This window comes from Panicum virgatum, chromosome 3K (genome assembly GCF_016808335.1).
Source record: "Panicum virgatum strain AP13 chromosome 3K, P.virgatum_v5, whole genome shotgun sequence".
Classification (NCBI taxonomy): Eukaryota; Viridiplantae; Streptophyta; class Magnoliopsida; order Poales; family Poaceae; genus Panicum; species Panicum virgatum.
This window is the reverse complement of record NC_053138.1, coordinates 7667787-7693948: the sequence shown is the minus strand read 5'-3', so window position 1 is coordinate 7693948 and position 26162 is coordinate 7667787. Positions and strand designations below refer to the sequence as shown.

At 49.6% G+C, this 26162-nt stretch overlaps 2 protein-coding genes and 1 long non-coding RNA gene across 3 annotated transcripts; 2 read left to right on the top strand and 1 right to left on the bottom strand.

Annotated features, from left to right (window-relative positions):
• Window positions 1–4731: 4731 nt before the first annotated feature.
• On the top strand, window positions 4732–9813 carry LOC120697255. Its single transcript, XR_005684396.1, has 5 exons — window positions 4732–4817; window positions 5827–6063; window positions 6904–7084; window positions 7472–7886; window positions 9731–9813. It is a non-coding gene; the product is annotated as an uncharacterized LOC120697255 (long non-coding RNA).
• Window positions 9814–21217: 11404 nt separating this feature from the next.
• Window positions 21218–22320, bottom strand: LOC120701184. Its single transcript, XM_039985324.1, has 3 exons — window positions 22070–22320; window positions 21885–21951; window positions 21218–21807 (listed from the first exon to the last, which is right to left on the bottom strand). Exons 1-3 carry the CDS (start codon window positions 22282–22284, stop codon window positions 21385–21387), a joined length of 705 nt encoding a protein of 234 aa, XP_039841258.1. The 5' UTR covers window positions 22285–22320; the 3' UTR covers window positions 21218–21384.
• A 335-nt stretch (window positions 22321–22655) lies between these two features.
• On the top strand, window positions 22656–26064 carry LOC120697253. The gene is made up of 3 exons (XM_039980412.1): window positions 22656–23486; window positions 24362–24608; window positions 25239–26064. Exons 1-3 carry the CDS (start codon window positions 22707–22709, stop codon window positions 25937–25939), a joined length of 1728 nt encoding a protein of 575 aa, XP_039836346.1. The 5' UTR covers window positions 22656–22706; the 3' UTR covers window positions 25940–26064.
• The last annotated feature ends 98 nt before the right edge of the window (window positions 26065–26162 follow it).

Here is a 26162-nt window from a genome sequence, read left to right as displayed (position 1 = left end):
ATCGGCTTCGAGTGGATCATCTGTCTTGTGGAACAGAGGTGGTTGGGTGGCCAGAAAACCGACATAGTCAGTTTCTGCTGGTGGTGCTTGTCGACCTCTGCCGGCATTGTTTTGCACTAATTGCCTCATCAACTCGGTCTGCTCATTGCGGTCAGCGATAAGAGCTGCAATAGCCTGAGCCAAGGAGGGAAGTGGTTGTGGCTGTGCTCCGTGATTCTCATTTCCATGGTTGGCAGCGTGGTTATCACCCATCTGCAAAATAACCACCCCTTGGTTAGCCATTCCGCTATCAGGACCAATTCATGCAATTAAAGAATGTGCATATCTAATATGAACACACGGCATGAATCATTTCCCTTGCGATATGGTTCACCAAGGAAAAATAAATAAATAAACCGACTTGCTTCGGTTGAAACTGCATCTACTCACTTGAACCACAGATTGGTAACTCGGGGTTGCACAACTATTATCTACGAAGCGATCAAAATAAAATTTTTGAAGAGACGCAACCACAAACAACAAAGCGATCAACCAACTCAAATATGCCAGATGCATGCACGTTCTATCGTTTCTCACCCATGCAAGTACCAAATATGGTATACGAATACGACTAGTGGCACAATTACGTACTCTCCCTATATATATTAGTCGTTCCTACGATCAAGGATTTCATAACGCGCTTAACGAAGTTAATGTTCCTGCAAACAAACCAAGACCACAAGAAAGATATAATTATCCATTTCTGGACCCCTCGTGCCAGCACACACGAACGGCCCCCATGTGTCCTACGCCACACGGGTAACGCATATGCAGTTTCCCACATATTCACCCATACATTACCGTCCACTATAGAGACGGAACCCAAACGTTTGACGCTGAATGGGCAGCGCTGCATACGTCATAACAACGTATTCACTTCCCGTACACTCGCCTTACGGGACATCCAAGGGTAGACGTGTCCCAAGGGTCACGGTCATGGCCAACCACATGACAGGTTTACATCTCGTAACATTGCCTTACGAAATGGCCGTGATCACAATCACACGGCATGAAATCCGCACTCCATATCAGGCGGCAGATAGCGACAGGCTCGTTTGAATTGAGCCTTATCACCTCCTCGTATGCTCATCATACGGGACCCGCGCACGTATGAAACACGTGGGCTATTCTAAGGACTATCAGAATGCTCACCTTGCTTACCTCAGCGTAGGTGCGTCGTTACAGAATACTAGTTGTGCACAAAAGTAAGGTTTAACGAGAAGTAAATGCTGGAAGTGCTGGAATGAATAGATACTTAGATGCCTCCTAACTTATAACACATAATTAGGGCATACGAACTATCTATCCTATTCCTTAGCGCATCTAGCGTCAACTTTTCGAAAAACCCAAAAATTTTGCAGTTAAGCACTCAAGTAATCACCCCCCAGTGCAATTAGCTCTGATGCCAGCTGTCACAGAACAGTCCAAATAATACCGATCAAGTGCACTAATTAACCATTTAACTTAATCCTCCGATAATGCACTTCACCAGTACACTCAGACTGCCTGCTTTAACCAGGATCGATTGTACAGGAACTCTCGCCAAAAGACGAGCACAGGTGATTACAAGCAACCAAGGTTTTCAAACTTGACTTACAACCAGAGTTAAACAAAAGTCTTCAAAATTAATTTACAATAAAGTTTTACAAGCCAGAGTTACATTTCGAATACAGAGTTTAAACGCAGCGGAAAATACAAACCGTTTGAAACAAGCTTCAAAATACCGTACGGTAGATAACGTCGATGACAAAAGACAAGCTTCACATCTTGCCCACTGATGTGAGGTTCACCTGCCTGCACTTCACGGAGAAGACGGAACCCACTCGACCGTCCAACCTAGAGGAAGAGACTGACCAATCCAGGAGGCACCGATTCCCTCGAAGTCTTCCGGAAGATAGCCTGCTCAGAAGGGTTACAACCAAACCCTGAGTATTCTAATACTCAGCAAGGCTTACCCGTCTATGGGTATACTTAGCCCATTATCTAGACATGCACAGCTCTTTGGCTCTGGGTTATTTTGCTGAAAAGCTACTAAAACTGTATCCTTACTTTCCATATTTTAATTCCAATTGTGTTGATTGCTAGAAACTAGGTTTGCCTAATTCTCTAGAGCACACATGGTTAATCAAATTATCTTTTCAAGAATATCAACAAAAGTCCAACTTTTCTCTTTCTGTCCTTTCAATCCTTACTACGATGCGACGCATTGACCAAGGCTCTCATATCCGCAAGTCACGGCGAATCGATCCGATTTAACCTTGCAAGGTGGACCTAACTCACACGACACGTGAAAACCCCGTCGGGCCACACACGTCAACTGTTCCCATAATTACCCCGAAGTCTGAGTCAAGCCCGCAAATACCCGGATGATGAGCCCCGCACGTGCGAACACCCAGTGAACCCGTGGGCGACTTCACCATCCGTCAACCCTACCCAGCACCGTAGGTCGAGACCCAGATTCCGACGCAATTAAGGTAATTAGCTTACCGGTTTCGACTACCTCCTACTTCCGGCATGTGGTTAGTACTGTTCAATCCTCAGTCAAAGGGCCAACAACGGAACGGTCCTCAATCGACACAGGCGGAGACTCAACTTTCTTTACTCAACAATCCTGTCCAACTTTCCCTCCGCCCGGTCTCCAATTTCCTTCTCATTGCATTATTTCTCAAAACACTGCCTGAAGTAACAACCCTATATCTCGCGGGTGACAGGAAATCACCCGTCTTCTACCGAGTTTACTTAAGCATAGCAGTGCTAGCGATACCTACACTAGTAGGGACACTGGGTAATCAAGATTATGCATCTATGGTTCCAATCAATTTCTTGAACGTGTATGCACAATACTTTAAGTATAACATGGAGTAATTAAAATAAGGGATATGCTCCGGGGCTTGCCTTGCAAGTCAGCGGGGTTAACGATTTCTTCAGGAGCGTGCTCGACTGCGTCCTCCTGCTGTTCTCCCGCTTGCGGCTCCTGGATCGGCTCAGCAACCAGCTCGTAAACCGCTTCGTTCGTGACGTCTACACGTATAAAAAGATGCCATGCAGGAGTTACAACGGTGCAAGGCACTCAGGAGGCAATACAATGCGAGTAAAAGAAGATAGTCAAACAATAAAAGATCCACAAACATGCACATAGGTTATGCACCTGGAACTTTTTCAGTGGACTACACATGATAAGATGAAGCTAATGAAAGATTTTCAGAAATTTTAGATCAACAGAACTGCAGAAATAAAATAGACAAGCTCAAACACAAAGTAAAAAAAATTTGGCAGGGCTAAAACTGACATTTGACCTGCATGGGTATTTTTCTTCTAAAGATCTCGATTTTATAAACTTAACAAAATTGGATTTGCATTTTTAGGATTTTTCTGCATTTACTAAGAATTTATGAAATACCAGCCTAAAATATACAATAAAGAAAACAAAACCATCCCTAATCCCCCCCTTCTCTCTCTGACCCGCGGGTCCCACCCGTCAGTGGCTCAAAGAGAGAAAAAGGGGGGGCGCCCCTTCCCTGCTCTGCTCTCTGCTCGCCCGCACGCCATGGCCGTGGCAACCACCAGGCTCGGCGGCGGCGGCGGTCTCCGCGGGCGGGCTCCGGGCGGCGGTGCGGCGGTGCGGGCCCGCGGCCAGGGCGGCCGGCGGAGCGGGGCAAGGGCGCTCGCAGGGCCAGGGCGACGGCGCGGGGCACCTGCGAGGCGACGGCGGCGGCAGCGCAGGGGCGCGCGCGGCGATGCGGCGGTCCGGTCCAGCCGTGGTCGGCCGGCGGCGGAGGCGGGGCGCGCGCGCGGCTAGTGGCCCAGGCGAACCCCATGCGCTAGGCGGCGCCGCGCAAGGCTGCACAGAGGCGGCCCGCAGCGGGCGCAGCGGCGGCGCCATGGCGACCACGGCGGCGCGGCGGCGGTCCAGCGCCGGCGGCCGCGGAATCGAGCGGGGATAGGGTTGGGAAGGAAGAGGGGCGCGCGGAGAAGCTCACCGGCGACTCAATTTGAGCGGAGGGAGATCGGAAGGTGGAGCTCGACAGCGAGGCAGAGCTTCAGCACGGAGCAGCAATGGCGGACGCGGTGCAGGCGCTGATTCGGCCTAGGGTTGGCTCGAACGAGCTCGGGAACGGGATGGCGTGCGTGCTGGGCAAGGCGAGGAAGGTCGAGGGAGGTCGAGGCGCGAGGAAATGGCGGTGGGCGGCCAGCACAGCTCCGGCGACGGCGAGCAGCGGGGCTAGGGTTGGTCGGCTCTGCTCGCGTCGCGAGGAAGGGGAACGAAAGGGGAAAACGGACACGGCTCTGGGAGAGGGATAAGGACGGGCACGCAAGCGCGGTGGGCGAGGTTCGACGACGTCCGACGCGTGGCGACGCCAACGTCGATGGCCGGCGGTGACTGAGCAAAACAGGGGAGGCACCGTTGACCGAACTTGAGTGGTTTTTTAGCTGACTTTGACCCTCCAAAGCTCCAAATTTTACATTGGAACATGAAATTTGGCCAAAATAGAAGTTGTAGAGAACGATAAGAGCTACAACTTTTGCTTTGGGCGAAAGTTGATTTGAAGCTCGGATCACAGAGAAAAACTGGGTCGAACTTGGCTAAACGATATTTACCGTGAGAACTCGATTAACGCTAACGATGAGCTTAAGTACATAATTAGCGGGTTAACCCATGATTAACACCTTGATTAACACTGGGGTGTTACATGTATACAATCATGGTGTTCCAAGGAAGAAGATGAAGCCACATGGAGTCAATGATGAGATTTTGAACTTCACTTCTTCAAGTTAAGGTAATTCTTGTTTTTAATCATAATATAATTAAGAAGTTTTGCCTATGTTTGATTAGAGCATTGATTCATAATGATCATTAAGATGTTGTTTGGTTGATTGTGATCTTATTTCTTCTTGTTTTGTTTTTTTGTTTATTTGTGAAACCGTCGTTCCCTTTATCCATACTTTGAGAATTGTTTAGATTAGCTTCTTGATCCATAGCTTTGCAGTGCTTAATTCTAACTTGCTTGGCCACGTAAAACTATCACATGTTCTTTTAGTAGATCCTTCTACTTTAATTAGTCGATTGAATCTACTCATGCTTAGAGATGGTTAGAGTTTGCTAGTTCATCAATTCTCAAGTTTAGTGTTAGATTTAACTTTTATGTTTAAATAAAATTTGAGAGTCAAAGTTTATGCAAAAGTAGAGGGGGTTAACTACTATTCCCCCGTAGTAGCTTAACCCAGGCTCATTAAAATGTGCAAATTGCTTTTGAAATTTTAAAACATAAACATGTGTATGTTTTTCATGATATATTATATGTGCACAATGTTATCCTTGCATAATTAAAATTTCAAAACCTTTGTCTCTCTACAAAAAGAACCCTGGTTAGATTTTATCTAAGCCTAATTTTATTTAATCTCTTTCAATATCATCCCTCTATTTTAGCCAAAATAATTAGGAACCCATTGTCTTACCCATGTTTGTTTTATGAATCATATTCTTCTATGAATGAAATGTGCATTGGTGTTTGCTAAGTGTTTCAATTATAGTTGTCTTTGATTCATGAATCAATTGTTTGTTTAAACCCCAATCAACCATGTGACTATATTTATCTCTAATCAATTCCATGATGTTGTTGTTATTATTATTATTATTATATATATATAGTAGGGCTATTAGGTACCTGAGTACTATTCCATACCCGAACCCAACCCCGGTCCCGACCCGACACCGCGCCGAGCCACCTCCGTCCGGTTTTCTCTCCTCCCGGTTCCTTTTTGAAGGTTTTTTTTTCCCTACCCCAGCTAGTAACAGATCGCCCACATCCACGATCCCGCGGCCCTGCCTTCCGCCGACCGCTCCGATCTCGCGATCCTGCGTCCCGCCGGCGACCCGTGCCCCGCCCCACGCCGTCCCGGTGAGGTTCTGCGCCGACCGCTCCCGTCCCACCCCTGCGTCGCCGGCTCCCTCGACTCCCTGCGCCGTCGGCTCCCGTCACGCTTGCGCCGCCGATTCCCCCGGTGTTCGTCGTCACCAGCAAGGTCAGCGCCCCCTCCTCTTGCGCCTTGCCCCTCCTGTTCGTCTCCTCGCCTCAAGCCCTGGATCCTCCCCCAGTTCTGATTGGGCAAAAGAGTTATTTGAAGAAATTCCAATTTGAACACTAATTGACCTAGCGATTCCTTCTATTTCTGCGATGATGAATTGAACACTGATTTGAAGAAATTTTCCTTTAGCATTAAGTTATTTCGGTGAGCCCTTCTATGATTCTATCATTTCCCCATCGATTTCTTCTTTTTTTGGTCAATTTCCCTCATCCACAAATCATCAGCACGTCATACTGATTGGTGTCTCTCTGCGAGATGCGGGGATTGATCCTGGTGCCTACGCACGTCTCTGACCAACGAGCTAGAGGCAATGAGCGCCCCCAACCTCAACCGGCTCTGATCTGAATACAACCTGTAGAACACCCTATGCTGTGCTGCTGAGCGCCAGCACCATCCCTTCAACTCTCGTTCCTTTTGTTTTAGCTCTTGCATCAGATGTGTTCTGCGAACTGCTCTCTTGTGGAAATTATTTTTTAATTGAATACTACTTCAAGTTATGCAGTAAATGGTGGATTAGGTTGTCGATCCTATTGCTTTGCTACTAACTAGCCTTTGGTTAGTTTTTTGAAATCTTGCTGTCAGTTTCTCTCTTCTTAAGTTACGTATACTAAACTTCATGCTTATGTACTTTTTTTCTACGGATTTGTGCAACTGATGATAATGCTAGATTAGCCACATGTTTTGATGGATTAATATTCCAGTGCACAATTGATCTAAGAGCTTCAACTTCAGCTATACAGATGCGTAAGCATAATTGTTTTTTCTTGAAATTTGCAGATTAATTGTCGCACGACGACTGGGGCCACCTCCATCTGCTGCGGCAGGTGTGGCGTGGCACATTTAGGCATGAGGGGAGGATGCTGTCATGAGACGTAGTCGTTGCCAAGTACGTCAGGTTGCCACCACCACCAAAGTCGCAGTAGCCGAAGACAACGGCTGTGAACTAGGCTGGTTCATGGTGAGGATACTGTGCAAGTATATCTTCTGTCCTCGATTGTATCAGGTGGAGCAAGAAGTAGCATATTTGGTTATAGTACTTGGTTGCATGTAAATTCTTTGAGCGAATGCCTATACTCTGCGAATTAAGTTGTATATTGCATTTTTAACAACTGTTTTCCCTATCAAATAGTTTGATTATAACTGTATGCAACGATTCATGAATCAAGTTGTATATTGCGAATTAAGTTTGATTATAACTGGTATGCAACATTGTACTATCCTTACTCTTCAAAATTCATGATCAATTCAAGCACACTTCTTCTGGTATGTTTTATATTTATTAATGCATACTTCTGAGTTTACATTAAAAAAGGTGCAACTTGCTGTTTGATTACAAGCAAAACAGGTGCTTCGTGAGACGTCTCTGCAGAGTAGTTTCAGCAATAGGTGGTGTGGTTGTTTGCCATCATCAACCACACGGCGGCATCTCTGACTTCATATGGCTGTGCAGCTCTTGGCAGGAAATGGGTGAATTCAAGGAGCTGATGCACAGCGGTGGTGCTGTGGAGAGGTGAGCTATGGTAAGAGTGGATGCTGCAGTCTAGCAGACATGGCATGCAGACATCACACCACTGCAAACAGGTGAGAACAAATGAATTATTTTCTTATTGTTGTCAACAAATGAACTAGTACCAAATAATAATTAATGCATTACTGAATCCATGTGAAAGTCTCAGACCTGTGATGTCTTGGCGCCTGCATGTACCAACGCTGAATATGGGGTTGACCAAGCTCCCCCCAAGTTTAAAGTGGGCTTCAAGGTAGATGGCTACATCACCCTATACTCAACTCTTTATTTTTAGGGTGAACCCTTCCGGATAAGCCCACCGCTCTCTCTCGGAAAGCCAGAGACTTCCGGCGACTCCAGCGCCTCCTCGCCCCCGGCCCCCTCTTTCCTCCCCGGCGTTCACGCCGGCGACGAGGAGGAGGAGGGCCGGTGCTTCCCTCCTGTGAATACCAGCCAGATCTAGTAACTATGCAAGTTAGTTTGGGTTTTGTAACGCCCTAAAAATCGCCATCATAAAAATCACCAAATAAATCCCGCAATTTTTTTTCAAAATTATTCGAAATCCAAAAATTCAAACCCCAAAACCTTGATGAGCCTGTGTAGCTAACCCGACCCTAGGGGCCACACTTACCAATGGAAAGAGTTTTCCCAAAGTACTTCCAAATTCAAATTCAAAAAGAGATTTAAATCACCAAAGGGAGAAGAGGGGAGATAGGAAAAACAAAAAAAAGGAAAGAGGAACCCCGGCCCACTCCCTCTCCTCCTCGGCCCAGCCCACCGCCACCGCGCCCTCTCTCTCACCTGGGCCGCCTCAACCCGCACCGCCGGCCCACTTCCCCCTCTCCCCTTCTTCTCCCCTGCTCCGGCGTGTCCGCGCGCGCGTCGTCATCTCCCCGTCGACGCCGGGGCCTGGGCCCGAGCCCTCCGGCTACGTCCGGCGGAGGACGTCGCGACACGGGATGGCCGCCGCCGCCATCGAGTACCTCGCCCGGACCCCACCCAGCGCCACGGATTTCCCCACCCCTTGCCGCCGACCACCGGGTCCCGCCGACGCCATCGAGTGCCTCGTCCGGCCCCCACCCCAACACCGGCGACACCCGGAGCTGCACCCGGGCTCGCCCACTGCTGCGTCTATAAATGTCCCCCACGGTCACCGTCGCCGCGCACATTTCACCACCCTCGCCCCGCAGCGCGACATCACCCACACTCCACACCGCCCGCTCGAGCACGGCGACCACCGCACCGGAGCACCTCGACCCGCCGCCCGAATTCCTCACGGCCAGCCCCTCGCCGCACGAACCAAGGTGAGCACAACCACCGCACGGGTTCCCCGCACATCATCCGCCACTCCCCGCCCCACCGGAACCACCGCCAAGCTCCGGCGCACCGCCGCACCCCGGCGACGCCGCGACCCTCTCCGAGGGCAGGCCAACCTATGACCCTTCGGTCCACCCGGACCCCACGGCCGTGTTCGCGGTGCTCCCCTCAAGCTCGAGGGTGAGATCCGGTCGCCGGAACCGCCTCACCGGCGAGGAACCGGCGGCGAGCCGCCGGCGACCCGAATGGGCGACGGTTCAACCACGCCACGCCGGTTGAACCGGCCCCGCCGTTCAACAGCGTCACGCCGTCACCCCCCGGCGCCACTGACCGGCGGGCCCGGCCCCCACACACCGTCACCCGCCGTCCTGTGACGCCGCCGTTGCCGCCGTCGGCCTCACCTCCACACCCAGTGTCGCTGGCGCGCAGGCCCGGCCTCTCACGCCGTCGCCACGCCGCCTCACCGACCGCGCACTGGGCCGGCCCACTAAGGTCCCGCGCGCGCACGTCGGGCTGAAAGGAGGCGGGCGCGCGGGCCGAGCCGTTCACTGTGGTGGGCCGCGCCAAGAGATTCGGCCCGAGAACTATTTTCATCTTTTCCAGGATTTAACTCAACCTTTTTATTTGAAATATTCATATCGTGGCCACCTCAAACCCGATTTAGATGAATCTTTCTCCTAAATTCATCTAAAAACATCCACTACCCGACCCCACACCCCTCAAAATGTTTTGAGCATGGATGATTGCATTTATTTCATGTTTATTGTTTGTGCGCACTAGGCACCGTACCGGAAGAATCCCCGGAGCCGGAGGCGACCGTTGCGGAGCCGGAGGCCGACGAACCTGAACTCGACCTCCGCTGCAACGAGGACCTTAACGACGGCAAGTCCACAGACGCCCGTTTGATGCATTAAATTCCTATGTTTTGCAAACACCACCCTCGACCTAATAATCACCTTAAAATGCATGTTTTGCTTGCTAAGGTAAACCAAAACAAATACTACATATAGCCAACCTGAAACTTTAGATGTAGCGCGTGTAGGAGGGATCGCTCACTTTACTACATCCACTATGAACTTGTTATTACGTTGACGTGGAAGATGGAAGGCGGAGAATAATGGGATAAAGGGATATGGGTTGATTTGAAACAAAATGGGGAAGAACCCCGGCAAACTGACAGTGGTCGGGATAAGGCTTCGGGCCGTACTCAGCTGTAAGGGCAGGATGGGATGGGGAACTCGCAACTCGCTGTTACCCCAGGACCCGGGACTCGTGGAGAGTACCGGGGAGGTTGAGGCTCGCGGAGTCGAGCATTGTTCTGTGTGGCTGGTCCCTACCTGAACCCTCCCTAAGGACTTATCTGAGTCTACGACATGCTTAACTCTTTTTAGTACAACCACACGCTTTGTATGAGGCATTGGCAGGATCTGAGTCCGAGTGAAAGGCTTAGTAGCCGCTGTGTTGGCGCACAAGGGGCTAGGGAAGGGGGTGGAGTGTCGCGGAGTCACTGTCAGGTGAGGAGCGACGGCTGATGCCCGAATCCCTAAAACGCTGCTAGGGCCGGAAGTAAGGATAAGGGTCTGGTGTGGAATTCGGGGTATTACGACGGCAATATGCCGCTGAGTCCACCTTGTGGGAATTAGTGCAACCTCTGCAGAGTAAAACATGTTCGAATAGTCCGAGTCCACTGGTATGGATGAGTTACTGCAGGGGATCCAACTAGTTTTCTTAAATTCAGAATGATTAAATAAAGATGTGGTGGCGTATGATATGGTTGTTTGAGGAGGAATGAGCCATATGGGCCTATATACCCAAGAGGCACCCCTATGATATGAAAACTCTGTTTACAACTAAAACGTGCCCACTAAAATAAACCCTGCATTATTTCCGCAAAAGAAGCGACCCCAGAAACTCCCCCGCATATAGAAAGTAGGCCATTACTCCCCATTAGAAAAAAGGAATACGTGGACTTGCTGAGTACGTATGTACTCACCCTTGCTATATTGTTGTTTTTCAGATAGTACCGACGCGCTGTTTGAAGCTCTGTATGGTTAGGTCACGATCCTGCTTCCCAACCAGTGATGGCTCGGGCCCGAAGAATCGTTTCCGCTGTATCGTACGTTATGTATTAATTTATGTCATGGTTTGTAATCGTTAAGTTAAGACTCTGTATCATTTGAAATAAATGTGTGGCTAGGCCCTGGGACTAGCATTTGTATCACATTTAAGTCTCCAAGAAATTGGGGGCGCTTCAGGTTTCTCTTTCTTTCTACGCTGCCTTGGCTTTCTTTCTGTTGCCGCTGCTGTTCTTCATGGTCATTCGGTCGTCGTCGGTGCCGAGGTCAAGGTATGTTTCAATAAAACTCCGCCTCTGTCCCCGGGTCTCTTCCATCCTGCTCCTCACCTCGCTTCTGGAGACCGGCTTTTCCCCCTGCTCCGGTGACCTTGGGGGCCGATCTGGTGGTCTTCCACCTCGGTCTGCTTCCTCTGTCCTTGGATCAGCGGAGTTCGTCTCGATTCCCTCCACCGAAGTCCGCCCCCTTGCCTCCTACATCAGGCAGCACAGCGGGAACTGCAACAGCTCCAACAACACTTCTCGTAGCTTTGATTTTGGCTTCCATCGCTTCGCACAGGGAGTAAGCCGACCACCATGGGTTCGTTTGAAGATTCAAGAAGACTTCGCGGGCGATTTGCAACCTCATCTTCGGTCCGGTGAAGGAGGAAACTACTGTAGTCTTCATCACCCATCTTCACCTCTATTTCAGAGGCCTTTTAGCCCTGGGTCCAAGCGCCTGTGGCGCCGCTGGAGCCCCTCGACAACGGCGACCTCCGTTGTGTCGTTGATGAAGCTGGTGTCGTTGCCTTCGAGACACGTGGCCATGGCGCTTCTCCGTCTTCGACACGTGCGCGCTTGTGTGTCATTTTGTGTTGTAATTTTCACCCTTCTGAAGGGCTTCGTTGTAATGTTTCCTGCATAGTAATATATATGTGCTTTTATCAAAAAAAAATCTTTGTTTTTAGGGTGGGCTTTCCAGCTGCCCACTGCAGACAGCCTTAGGCCATCCTCAGCAGGCCATGTAAAAGGCCATGTAAAGGACGCTTGGGCCCCACACTCCCACTCTCTGAATCGTACTGTCTACATTGCGAAACAATCCTTTACAAGCCCATTTACAAGACACCACTGAGGATGGCCTTTAGGCCATTTGCCCTCTCCTAATCCAGTGTGCACTGTAGCATGGTCACCACCCCTACCCATCTACCATCTTCCTCAACCATGAACGCTGCAATGCAAGAATTAAGCCGACAACCATGGTAGGGGAGATCGACCATGCCCATGGCTTGTTGTGTGCGGCCCCTAAGCTGATGGTGAGGAACAAACCAAGACGGAAGGATGAGCGGACCTCCACCTTCCCGCCCACCACCCACCTCGCCGGGCCCGCGGTCGCCGGTGCGCGCGGACCCTTGGTCGCCGGTGAGTCCCGTCGCGTCGGTCGCCCCGTCCGAGCCGGTCGACTACAACTTTTCAAGCCCAGAGTCCGGCCCACGGCGGGGAGAAGGTGGAGGTCAAGGTGAGCGTTTCCCGGGGTCCTCGTCGCCGCGGCAGGATTCCCGGCCAGCCAGTGAGGTGAGGGTAGTTGAGGGGACATCTCGACACCAGGGCGCCCCTCAGGTACTACGCTCCATCGTGGTAAAGCCACCCTCCTACAGGGATGTGGTGGCTGGGAAAGGCAGCTACAGGAGTAGGGAGGACAATGCTGTGGGAAGTTATGGGAGAAGATTCATGGCGTCCACCCACCGTAGTCGGCCACGCATTGATGAAGATGGGTACGAGGAGGTCAGGGGAAGATACTGGTGGCGTAAAGAGCGTCGTCCTGTCCATTCAAGGCTGGGTCCGCGTGCTAGAATCCCGGTAAAGGAGAGGTTGGGGCCGAGGGTTCAGGTTGAGAGCAAGACAAGCGACTACCTTCAACTTCTGAGAGTAAAGGCGGCGGGGAGGTGTTTTCGTTGCCTGGCGCCGGACCACGTTATTGCCGACTGTCGGGATCCGCCGCGGTGCATCCTGTGCACCAAGTCGGGGCACAAGGCGCGCTACTGCCGGTCGCCGGCGGCCGGAAGGTGGAGAGGAGAAGAGAGAGCTGCGCGTGAAGTGGCTGGAGGTGGCCTGAGGGCGGGTGCAGGCCAGCAGGAGAAGGTCGAGAAATTGGAGTTCCCGGAGATGCATCCAGGCAACCCGGACTACCGTCCGGACCACGTCGCCGCGTGCATGGCACGCACGCCAGCGCTCGTGGAGGAGGAGCGAAGCCTTGAGCTTCACGCCCTACTGGCGGTGCAAACCGACGGGCGTGCAAGGCTCACTGACGAGCAGGTTCGCCGAGATGCTCTATGCCAACTTCGCATCTCGGAATCGTCGCTCAGGGTGTCGAAGATCACGGCGGCGACTTTCTTGCTGTGTTTCAGCGACCCTGCGCTGCGTACTGCTGCTTTGGTCACTAGGGGGTTCACGGTGGGGCACTCTAGCCTTCGTCTTCGGCCGTGGACGCGACAGTTTGGGGCTGAGGCGTCGAAGATCAGGTACAGGGTCCGCCTATGTTTAGAGGGGGTGCCGTCACATGCTTGGCAGTGTGAGGCGGTGGCGCCTCTGTTCGGTTCGCCATCTTTTGTTGAGAAGGTTTGTGACAAGAGGTACGCAGACAAGGAGAAGGAGTGTTTCTGTGTTTGGATTTGGACAGATCATCCAACAGATATCGCCAAGTCAGGAACTTTGAGGATTGAAGAGCCAGTCACAGTTACTGAAGAATACTTGATCCACTTGGGGAACATGGGTTCTCCATATGAGCGATCCAGCCAAGCTGAGCTTTTGAGGTATGAGGTTTTGATTCACATCGATCAGGTGCAGGATTTCTCCCCGCCGCCAGCCAGTTCATATCGTAGTGTGGATAGTGACACAAGTGGGCTGCCGTGCGACGAGCCTGATCATGAGTGGCCGGTGCGCTATCGTTTCCCCTGGTCCCTTGGGGTGCGTGATGGTGAAGTTGTTGACTCCAGGAGACGGTCAGTTCATGATCGTTTAGGGGGTCGTCGGCGTGATGACTCCCCTCCGGGAGGCGGCCGTGGAGGTGGCAGACATGTGCAGTTTCCTCCACCGAGTCTCCATGATTTGCGGGCGGATGGAAGGTTCGCGCCATCGTCTAGCTGTTCGGGCGGACCTGGTTTTGGCGGTGCGCAAGGACGGCAAGGTTTTCGTCGCCATGATGCTGATGCGGTCGGGGAAGATGGATTGAGGAAGAAGAAGGGTGGTGAGATCACCCCTGTGGGTAACGGGACTTGGAAGCCAGTTCTGACGGATGACCCAAAGCAGTTTGGCCCGCTGGAAGATCCATCGTGGGCAGGGAACCATTTCCTTTCTGGTGAAATTTTTTTAAAAGTAGCGCGCGTACCAATGGTGGACCCGATGGTGGAGGAGTCAGCGTTGCAGTTGACCAATGGCGTACATCTGTGTGAGGGGCAGTCCATGGAAGAGGTGCAGGTGAACTGTGCAACATGTGAAGCGGAAGACCGTGTGGTTCAGATGGAGGACAGTGGGTGTCATCAACAGGTTTTGATACTGAGAGTTGTTGGTGGTGAAGATGAGGTTGTCGTGGTGGAGGAGCAGAAGTTTTCAGGGTTGGGAGCTGATCTGAGAGATAGTGATGGGCCGGATGTTACTTTGGCCCAGTGCTCTGGCGGGATGGCCGCTCCTGGGCCTGTGGAACCTGCCCCTTCTGATCCAGCGGCAGATTCCAATAATGTACCGAGCAGCGGGCTGAGTTCTATTGTTCTTGGGCCGGGAGTGGAGGATGGTCAGGTGGTCTCAGGCCCTGAAAGGAGAGTGATTGAGGGGGGAAGCCTACCTAAGTTAACTTTAGGTGACGTCCAGACTGTGGCGGAAACGGAAGTGGCAGTTGACTCGGGACTGTCTGTTTCGGAGGATTTGGCGCGCTTTGCGGTGGCAATTAAGCAGCCTCTGCTACAGACCCCGGCGAAGAATATCAAGTCAAGGACAGTACTGATGCAGTCGGCGGAGGATAACTTGGCTGCAAGTGACAAGAAGTCTGAGCGACGAAGCAAGAGGCTGGCCAACAGGCCACCCTCTAACTTAACTGTGGAGCAACAAGCTACAGCTCTTCTGGTCAGAAAGAGTGGCATTCTAGGCCCAACAAAGATGCCGACCGCTGCTGAGCAAAATAGGTTCCACACTCAGTTTGTGGAGAACTTGGAGGGGGAAGTTGTGCATGGGATGAGAGACATGTTTGGTTTACCAGAGGGAGGGGTTGCAGACTCCCTGAGCCCCCTACTGATTGATGCTGAAGCTTAGTGGGCGGCTATGGCCGCTGGGAGTGGAGACCACGACTGAGTTTGTAATGTGTTTTATGTGTCTTGTTAAGTGTCGTGTTTCTCCTCAGCGTGGGTCTCCTTGTATCAGAGGTGTGTGGGCTAGTAGCAGGTGTCTGTCAGTGGTGTGCTTTATGCAATTTCACGGAGTCAGTAGTGTGCTTAGTGTTTGGTCGCCCAGTTGGGCGTTGGTGTCCTTGCCCTTACTATGTTAGAACACACTTGTAACATACTCAATTGGAACGTCCGGGGGCTCAACAACCCGGCCAGGAGGAAGGTGGTGAGGGATTTGGTGTCGGAGATGCGAGCAACAATAGTAACCCTGCAAGAAACTAAATTGGATCGTGTTGATACAGCTGTGGTGTCAGAGACCTTGGGACAGCGTTTCATGGATAACTTTGTTGCGCTGCCGGCAAATGGCACAAGGGGAGGCATTTTATTGGCAGTGGATGAAGGACACTACAAGGTGACACAGGCAGAGGTGGGGGTACACACAGTTACGGCAAAAGTGGCGGCTGTCTCAGGTGATGAAGAATGGAGTGTCACAGTGGTCTATGGGCCACAGGAAGATCAGGAGAAACTGCAGTTCCTAGGGGAGTTGAGGTGGATCAGTCAAGATGTGCTTGACAAATGGCTTCTCATCGGCGATTTCAATCTCATTTTGCAAGCAAGAGACAAGAGTAATGCGAATCTGAACCGAAGGCTCATGGGAGCTTTCCGGGATTTGGTGCACGACCTTCAGTTGAAAGAACTCAATTTAAGAGGAAGAAAATTCACTTGGTCGAATGACAGAGTTCAGACACGGATTGACAGAGCGTTCTGCACCTCGGAATGGGATCTTATGAAGCCAAATGTCTTTCTTCAAGCACTGTCTTCTAGGGTGTCTGATCACTGCCCCCTTTTTATTGCCGGACATGAAACTGTACAAAAGCACCGCGGGTTCCGGTTTGAGGCTTTCTGGCCAAGACTCAATGGCTATGACGAGGTGGTTGCAGAAGTTTGGCAAAAGGAATTGCGGGTCACCAATCCATATTTGCGCTTGCACACCAAGTTGGAAAGAACAGGGAAAGCACTAAGGAAATGGGCGAGGTCCACGATTGGGAACAATAGGGTGCTCCTGTGCGCCGCCAAGATGTTAATAGGGATACTAGATGTGGTACAGGATTTTAGGCAACTCAGTGAACAGGAGCTTGGGCTAAAACGAGATCTTAAAGTGAAATTCCTTGGAATGACGGCAGTAGAGAAGTTGAGAGCGAAACAAGCTGCCAGGCTAGCAACAATAAAAGCAGCAGAGGCTAGTTCCAAGTTATTCTACCTACAAGCCAATGGGCGCAGAAGGAAAAATTTTATACAGTCAATCAACATAGGGACAGAGACAGTTTTCTCTCATGTTGGTAAAGCAAAGGTTATCTTTGATCATTACAGTTCGCATTTTGGCAGGCCAACCAATAGAAGTACGACCTTAAACTGGGAAGCTCTTGGTTTACGCCGGCACGAGTTAGCACATCTTGAGGATGAATTCACCGAGGAGGAAGTAAAAACTGTGATTGATGATATTGCTGCAGACAAAGCGCCGGGGCCAGATGGTTTTATAGGGGTATTCTTTAAAAAGAGTTGGCACATCATCAAATCTGATCTCATATTGGCTCTTAATTATTTCTACCAGCAGCGTGATCAACACTTCCAGCAACTAAACAAGGCTCATATGGTGCTGGTGCCCAAGAAGGAAGATGCACAGATGCTGGCTGATTATCGGCCAATCAGTTTGACCCACTCAATTGCTAAATTAATTTCAAAGATCTTAGCCACCAGATTGTCTGGAGAGCTCAATGAGTTGATTTCTAGATCGCAGAGTGCTTTCATAAAAAGAAGGAGTATTCAGGACAATTTTTTGTACACAAAGAATTTGATCCAAGATCTGCATGTGCAGAAGCAGCCGGGCTTATTTCTAAAGTTGGATATAGCAAAAGCTTTTGACAGTGTACGGTGGGACTTTCTAATGGAGGTGCTTGAGCAGTTTGGCTTTCGGTCCAAATGGAGAGCTTGGGTCTCAATTTTGTTGGCAACCAGCTCCACTGCAGTCATCTTGAATGGTTCCAAGGGTAATTGGTTCAAGCACAAAACAGGCTTAAGGCAAGGAGATCCGTTATCACCACTGTTATTCATCATAGCAATGGAGCCTTTGCAACGACTGCTTGAAATTGCGACAAGAGATGGCCTTCTCTCACCAATAGGAGGCCGGATCACAAAGTTAAGGGCTAGCTTATATGCTGATGATGCTGCTATTTTCTTGAATCCAATCAGAGATGAAGTCCATGTGGTAGCTGGTATTCTCGACATTTTTGGGCAGGCCTCTGGACTCCATGTCAACTTGACTAAATGTGCTGTCTACCCGATTAGTTGTCACGGGATTAATTTGGAAGACGTCATGCAAGGCTTCCAGTGCTCAGTCAAGGAATTTCCATGCTCCTACCTGGGCTTGCCATTGCACACACGGCCCCTGCGACGAGTGGATTTTCAGCCGCTTATTGATAAGGTGGCAAATCGTTTACCGGCTTGGAAAGGAAACTTCATCAACAGAGCTGGGCGACTGAAGTTAGTTAATTCGGTGCTTTCTTCGATCCCGGTATACTTTCTAACAGTTTTTGATATTAAGAAGTGGGCACTGAAAAAGATTGACAAAATTAGGAGAGGTTTTCTGTGGAAAGGCTCTTCGGAAGCAAAAGGGGGGCAGTGCCTGGTGGCCTGGGAAAAAGTAAAACGCCCAAAACTCAGAGGGGGCCTCGGTGTGCTGGACCTGGAGAAATTTAGTAGGGCCTTACGTCTTCGATGGTTGTGGTTTATGTGGGTAGATCCCGACAGGCCTTGGGTCGGCTCTGCTGTTCCCTGCTCTGAAGTTGATCGGCAGCTCTTTAGGTGCAGCACGGTTGTGACGATTGGCGATGGTAGGAAGGCTCAGTTCTGGAATTCATCTTGGGTAAGAGGTCATGCTCCGAGGGACTTGGCTCCAAACTTGTATAAGCTGGCATGGAGGAAGGGCCTGACAGTTAGGGAAGAGATAGAAAATGGGACTTGGACGAGAGGTTTGTGGCGGATGTCGACAGCAGCAGAGATAGCAGAGTTCATACTGCTGTGGGAGGCGGTAACCAGGGTTCAATTCTCAGAGGCAACCGATGAGATTTCTTGGAAATGGACAGCAAATGGCCGGTACTCCTCTAAGTCAGCCTATGAGATCCAGTTTGTGGGAAGCTACAGCAGTTTCAACAGCCAGGCGATCTGGAAGGCGAAGGCGGAAGGAAAACACCGGTTTTTTAGTTGGTTGCTGGTTCAGGGAAAGATCCAAACAGCAGACAACCTGCTGGCCAAGGGAGTTGAGTGTAACCCGGTTTGTGTCTTGTGTGACCAGGAAAATGAAACAGCAGCACATCTTTGCCTGCACTGTTGCTTCGCGCAGGAGGTTTGGTGGCTAGTGCACACGTGGTCGGGCGGCCTGATCAACACTCCAGTACAAGGCGTTGAGGTTGAGGACTGGTGGAACTACTCGCTGCAAGCTGCAAGCGCTGAAACGAGAGGAAAAGTGGCGGCAATTTTAATTTACACAGTTTGGAACATTTGGAATGAACGGAACCGTCGCATTTTCCAAAGGATATCACAGTCACCTACAAGGGTCCTGGGGCTATTGAAAGAAGAAATGGAGGTTAGACGGCAAGCATGTGAGGGTCGAGAGAGCATCTAGTTTCTTTTATGTATCTTCTAGCTAAGAGTTTGAGTGTACTATTTTTTATGTAATCACAACTATTGTAAGATTCCGCTTTCTTCTCCTACTTATATGATGCGGCAGTGCTCCTGCCTTTAGTTTCAAAAAAAAAAAAAAGCTGATGGTGAGTTGGTGACGACACATGCTGCATGGTTGCCGGAGATAGGGCTGATGAAAACGAGACAAAACAAGCACCGTGTTTTTTGAACGAGCTCAAAGATTCGGCCCAGCATGGCTCGTGGCTGGCTCACGATCCAACCAGCCATAGACCACACTAGAGAACACAGTGCGCTATCGCTGAACTGAGCGGAGTCCGAATTTCGTTTTGTTGGGTCGTCGCTGGCACAATGTTTGTGAGGACACGACGAAACGCCGCCAAGAGCCTCGCACCAAAGGAACTGTTGGCCTAACACAGTAACACTACTATGCCGCATCAGGGGACCTGGGCAAACAGGCAAACACCAGTAGTCCAGTACTACCCACCTGGGAGGCTGACCGCGGCGGCAGTGGGAGACTGGGAGGGGTACACCAGACAAACGGCGAGACAAAACGTTTAGCCCTTAAATCACAACACACAGAGTCCACGGTCTCGGCGACGCAGCTCCGCATTGGATGGCGGAGATGCGCCCGGATGCCACGCGTTGGCCGGGCGGGGGAGAGGGATTGCACGCACGATGTAAACTTACTTATTAGATTATTAGGACCTAATTATTATTATTATTATTATTATTATTATTCAGGCCATTAGGCTTCAGCAATAAGTAATCTAGGCCAATATTTGCTATTCTAAAAATGTGATGTTCATCATATAGGTCTCAAACTATTTCCGTAGTTTCATCAAGGAACATATACCGTTAAAATGATCATTTAGATGCTTTAATTTTTACTATGGTTCGTTCTTATAATTAGTTTACCCAAGGTCTAATCATGGACCTAAGTTCACACATAGAAAGTTCAAAGACGAACATGGTCATTTTAAGAGTTTATATGCATCTAGATGAGAATGAGGGAATAGTTTAGAAAGCTACACTGCATTTCACCGTAATCGATAAATAACCTCACAAAAACCAAAAACATCTAGCATTCCATTCACTTGCCTCTACTCTAATAATTGCCGGCAGAAATTCGGTTTTCTAAAAAAATACACTCATTATGCAACTATGAAAGATATCTTAAAGTAACCCCTTACATTTTCATTTAAACTACCGGCATATGGTACGATGAATATATTTAAATTAGCCACGCATGCCATTATAGTTAAACCACTAAATTGCCATTTAAACTCCAGCCACTAATACCGCATAAAAACCTAACTCAAAGGAAACATATGACATTGTGGCACTAGGCATACTAAATACATACACGTATGGGTGTTAAATATATTTTTCCATAGTTTAGCGATCATGAAAAATGTTTATTTCAACAGATCACGTTTCTATATAACGGATATTTATTTTAAGTTATATTAGTACTCCATAAAAGTTAATTTAATTAAATTTATATGCTTTGATCAGATATCATAATATATCTTCATTAATTAGCTGCTTAATTGTAAAGATTGTATTTTAAATAAAACCGCTACAGACATTAAAAAATATTGCCAAAGAAAATTTAACATTGAGAAACCTGGTCCAAATTGGAATGACTGCCAATTCATTGTAGTAACCAAGAATGCAGCTTAGAATAGAATCCACTACTTAAAAATATCGGATATATAAATAGACGATTCATAAAACGAAGTATAGGAGCTTCGATGATTTAACAACGACTAAACAAGATCAAATTTTGGAGGCCCAAAACTAAGTTTTTTTTAATAACGAAAGGCTTTATTACTCCCAAAAGCGATACATTGAGTTGATACATGTTCTTGAAAGCCCCTTCCGGCCTCTGCTATAAAAGCACACAGCCTTAACAAACGTAACAAAGCTCACACACTCACTAGTGACTATTAATCCTAAGACTAGATCGCCACCCAAAACTAAGCTATATTCGTGCATCACAATACATATGCTGCGCTAAAAAAAACTAGCATATTTATGCTAAGATTTTAACTAAACACATAGTGGACTGGACACACAAAGATATATAATGTCAGGTTACCTCAAAAAAAAAAGATATATAATGTCAGGAGGGAAAACAACGAACGTAGATGATAAACATATAGAGTGGAATTGCAAAAAAAAAAAGAACAAAGAGGGATTCGAGTTTGTCTACAAGAGCAAGCTGGGATTTGAAATTGGGAAACCACATTCCACTGAATGCATGGACAATAAATAAATAATCTGTGCAGCAGGCTAGCTAGCTCTTACTGCAATCCGTCCGTGCGTGTTTGGGTGGATGGATATGATGATTTGCTTGTGCCCTTGTGGGGGCAAGAGAATGGCATCTCAGGGCAGAGAGAGCCACAGGCCTCGAGGCGTTGTTCAAACCGGTCCTTGTCGTTGCCGCAAACAAACTTACGAGACCCCTTGGGGTGCAGAATGTCGAGATCGGCAGGACAGAAGGCACAGCTGCTCCTGTGCTGGGAAAGGGGCTCTTGGATGATGGTGCATATCTCGACGACAGGAGTTCTGATGTCGTGGTTGTACATGTAGTGCACCTCGGCGAAGAATCGCTTAATTATGTTGGTGCTGCGGCTGCGAGCCCAGAAGTTGAGGTGGAACCAGATCTGGCCCCTGAAGGAAACACGAGCTTCCATCAGGGGCTTCACAGCGTCAAACTCACCACCCTGCAATCAGCATGTTGTCAGCAATGCAAACAAAACAGTATGTAGAGCATCAGATTGAAACAAAATAAAGGCTGAACCTTGTGCCTGGCATTGTAATGAAAGAGGGCATCTTGGACACGGCCGATGATGAAGGCGTCACGCTCGCTGCATGGAATCCAATAATTTAATTACTGGCACAGAGATGGAAGGATTTTTAGTTGAGTTTAAAAAAAACAAGGATTCTTCAATTCAAACGAGGGGGGAAAGGAGAGGGGAAGGTTACTCTTCTGTGCGCATCCACGTGGAAAAGCAAGCCGATAGGTCAGTCGGCTTCACCTTGGCGAAGCGTTCCTTGGGAAGCTTGCGGACGCGGCGCTTCTCCCGCCGCAGCTGCTCGTCGCGAGACAGCTCCGGCAGCAAATCCTTCAGAGTCGGCGCCTCCACCCACGCTTTCGGCATCGCCGACGAATCCTTCTCCGCCGCCGCCGCCGCCGCCATGGCCTTCTCTCGATCGATCGATCGATCGAGATCGAGATTCTGGTTGTTTCTCCAGCGCTCTCTCTCGGTGGCTGGGCTTTATTATGTTTATCAAGGAAGGAGGGAAGAAGCAGAGTCCGAGTCCGCGCTCCACGATACAAACGGGCCGTCTGCACCTCAAAGCCCAACAGCTGATGGGCCCTGAGCGAGAGCTGCTGGGCTCGGAATTCACCAACCAATTCGTAGCAGAGGGGAGCACCCACCTCGAGCGCTCTGCTCAAATAACGGTCTCGCTCGGTTTTCTTCCTCCTCCGCCTCTCTCCCCCCGCCCCACCGACATTGCCTCTGCCCCGGCGCCAATCCGCCTCCGCCCGACGCCTCCTCCGCTGAAGACGAAGAAAATCGCAGTCCTCCTCCGCCCCCGGCCGGAAAGAGCAGAGACAATGGTGGCAATCGGATCCGCGGACGGAGCGGAGGAGGACACCCACGCCGCCGAGCCGGACCGCTCGTCGGAGTCGGAGGGGGGCATCCGCCTCCTCCTCTTCATCGACCTCAGGAAGGGAGACGGGGTGGAGGCCTCGTGCTCTCCGCCAGGGTATTCTTTTCTTGGGACGGCCGGTGAACGGGTGGCGCGGCGCGCGGAGGAGGAGGTTCTTGGCAGGGAGTGCGCCATGGCCAGCGAATGGGCGGCGCGGCGCGCGCGGGAGGTGTTTCTTGGCACCACGGAGTGCGCAATGGCCGGCGAATTGGCGGCGCGGCGCGCATCGGATGTTCTTGGCACCACGGAGTGCGGCAAGGAGTGCGCCATGGCCAACGAATGGGCGGCGCGGCGCGCGCGGGAGGTGTTTCTTGGCACCACGGAGTGCGCCATGGCCGGCGAATGGGCGGCGCGGCGCGCGTCGGAGGTTCTTGGCACCATGGAGTGCGGGGAGGAGTGCGCCATGGCCAGCGAATGGGTTGGCACCACGGCAGGCGAACGGGCGGCGCGGCGCGCGTGGGAGGAGTTTCTTGGCACAAATCAGTGCGCCACGGCAGGCAACCGGGTGGCGGGGCGCGCGTTGGAGGAAGAGGCGGCGCGGCGAGCTTTGGAAGAGCTTCTTGGCGCCATGGACTGCGCCACGGACGGGGAAGGGGCGGCGCGGCGTGCGTCGTCAGAGTACGTCGGATCACCAGCCCTCTTTATCCAAGGCTACGGGAAAGACGGCGGCATCTTCATGGCGGCGGTGAGCTTGCCCTCCCCTCAGTCTGCATCCAAATGTAGCTTCTGATTCTAATTGCAACTCGTCCATGTATTATAAACAAAGAAATAAAACAATAATACTAGTGTTTTCCATGCATATATCGTACAGATTATTATACAGCTCGATCTGATTCATATGTTTCTCGTATGAACTGCTCTGTTTCTTTCTATACATCGAAACAATATTAATGCGAGAACTCCACCATATGCTTTCGCTTATCTTGGAATCTTGTTCAGATTATATTAGGCATTGTTACGGACTGCTGGTTTAATTGGTAGTACATGTCTGTCATTTTGTATCCAACTGATCCTTCAGCTTGATCGCGTGTGCATTATTATTAGCTAGAGATTTGAGTTTCCACTAGCTAGTGTTGTTCATTGACGAATGACGACTAGTCAATCTGCTGAGCTGATTTCCTAGCTAGCTTCCTGTAATAAACGCTAGTAGTATGTACTGTAATAGCCTCCGGTCTCCGGTCGTAACGAGGACCAACCAGCAGCTAGCTTGCTGTTCCTAGATAAAATGAACTGCTAAGACTGAGATCACCAACGGTCTGAGATGCATGCATAGGGGTGGACATGCATAACGCTAGCTGAGGCCTGATGAGGGTGGCACTAATACTCACAGAGCTAGGAAAAGAATACTTCCAGAATTAGAGATTTGGATCCGTTCTTTGGTCCTTTAGTTAGTTAGCCTTATTGCTGTTTTTGTTTCTTTCCCTTTCTTTTTCAGTTTGTTGTCTCTTTTTTTTTCCCTTTTTGCAAATATAAATAAAATTTCTGTAGAGGCTTTCAAGCCCTCCTTTTCGTTCAAAAAAAAAGAAGATGATCTCAGTCTGTGTTGCAACATATATACAGGTGGTTTCTTTTTCTCTCTGGGGCACGGATGATCATATCAGCTTTGAGCCGATACACATGTTCATGGATGATCGAGGTGGGCGAAGGCGAGGCCGACGTCGTCGGAGACAGCAGGGACAGCGAGCTATCGATGTAGCTGCAGGCAACTCGGCCGAGGAGGTGGACGGCGACATACCAGGATCAAGGACTCCGAAGAAGCATACTTGGAAGGCTATCATGGGGCTTCCGATGACTCAGACTGTGCCAGGTACATACTACTGCCTCTTGTTGCCCATCCCGTGGTCATGGAGATATATATTTATGGGAAAAGTCCAAATTACTCCCCCAAAGTCTAGATAACCCCTTAAAGTATTTCTTGTTCAGTTCATCCCCTAAACTATACCATTTGATTCAATTTACCTCTTAACATAATTTGTCTTTTTTGTATCTCCATGCACAAGTAAAGTTTTAAGTTGAAGTTTTGCAAGATGATAGCAGAGAACATGAGGCATGTTTAAAAAAATATATCATAAACTTTTCATCATTATTTTGATAGGGTAGTATATTTATTAATAAAATTTATCGTTGAGATACAAAATTATATAAAAAGTAATTATGCAAAATTCTAAAAAGTTTTCCAGTATAGATTATGATGTACACTACCATCTTATAAAGTTTTAAATTAAATTTCAACTTGTGTATGGAGAAACAAAAATGACAAATTGTATTATGGGGTAAGCTGAATCAAATAGCATAGTTTACGGGGTAAATTGAACCGAAACATAGTTTAGGGGGTTATATGGACTTTCGTTATACTAGAGGGTAGTAATTTGAACTTTTTCTTATATTTATCTATGTGTTGCTGATCCTGCGTGACGATTGACTGGGGCTCTTGTAGATACGTGCGGGCTCGTTGCAGCCACAGTGTGTCTTGAAGCCCAGCACCGGCTTGAGTTTGAGAGAGAACATGGCTCGGGAAGCTTCCCTTGCCGAGCTGCGGCACCGCGGATGCTCCGTAGAGAGTGCTACCGTCAGCAGATATGGAACCCATACACGCAAGAGTACGACAGAGGATGGGCCCCAAGAAAAGGCGCAAGGATCAACAACATCCTCGCCAAAATTAAGGAGATTGGCGGAGTAAGAACCACTAACGCTGCTCCACCCGCACCGTTGCTACTTCCTCTCGCGGACTACGAGATTCACAAGTACACCGATCTCAACCCTGCGACCGCGGCGGAGCTGATCTACAGAAGAGGGCCCTGCATCGGCACCATCTTCGCCACCGAAGCGTACTGCTCCTTCGTTGATGCCAACCAGGACCCCAGTGCCGTCTTCAAAGGCTGCCCGCGCGCCAAACGCATTAAACTTTGGGAGAAGAACAAGGGGGCCTTCCACTTCGTAGTGTGCTACGAGTATCGCCACATAAGAGGACAGCTCCATATCTTGGTCATGGATAACCAAAGCCAAGGAGCAACTAGGAAGTGGATAGACTTTACGGAGTTTGACGCCCTGCATACGATCAGGGTCGACCCGCTTCCACCACGCCACCTCGTCCAGGGCCCGAGCCGCTCCGCGCCCACCCCACCTGTTTACTTTTAGACTAGCATAACCACCCATGATTGGTTTTATTTTGTGCTGAAAAAAATAGAGTAGATTTCACGCACTCAGCAGGTGAAGTAATGATCAGATTTATTTGTGCCTCTCTTTCAGCTGTCAAAGAGCAGTAAACCATTCACACATCTCATCAGGTGCTGCATTCATCCCACAGGGAGCTCTTGCAGCTTATAAATGATTGCTTATACAAGATATCAGTGCGTGCTTC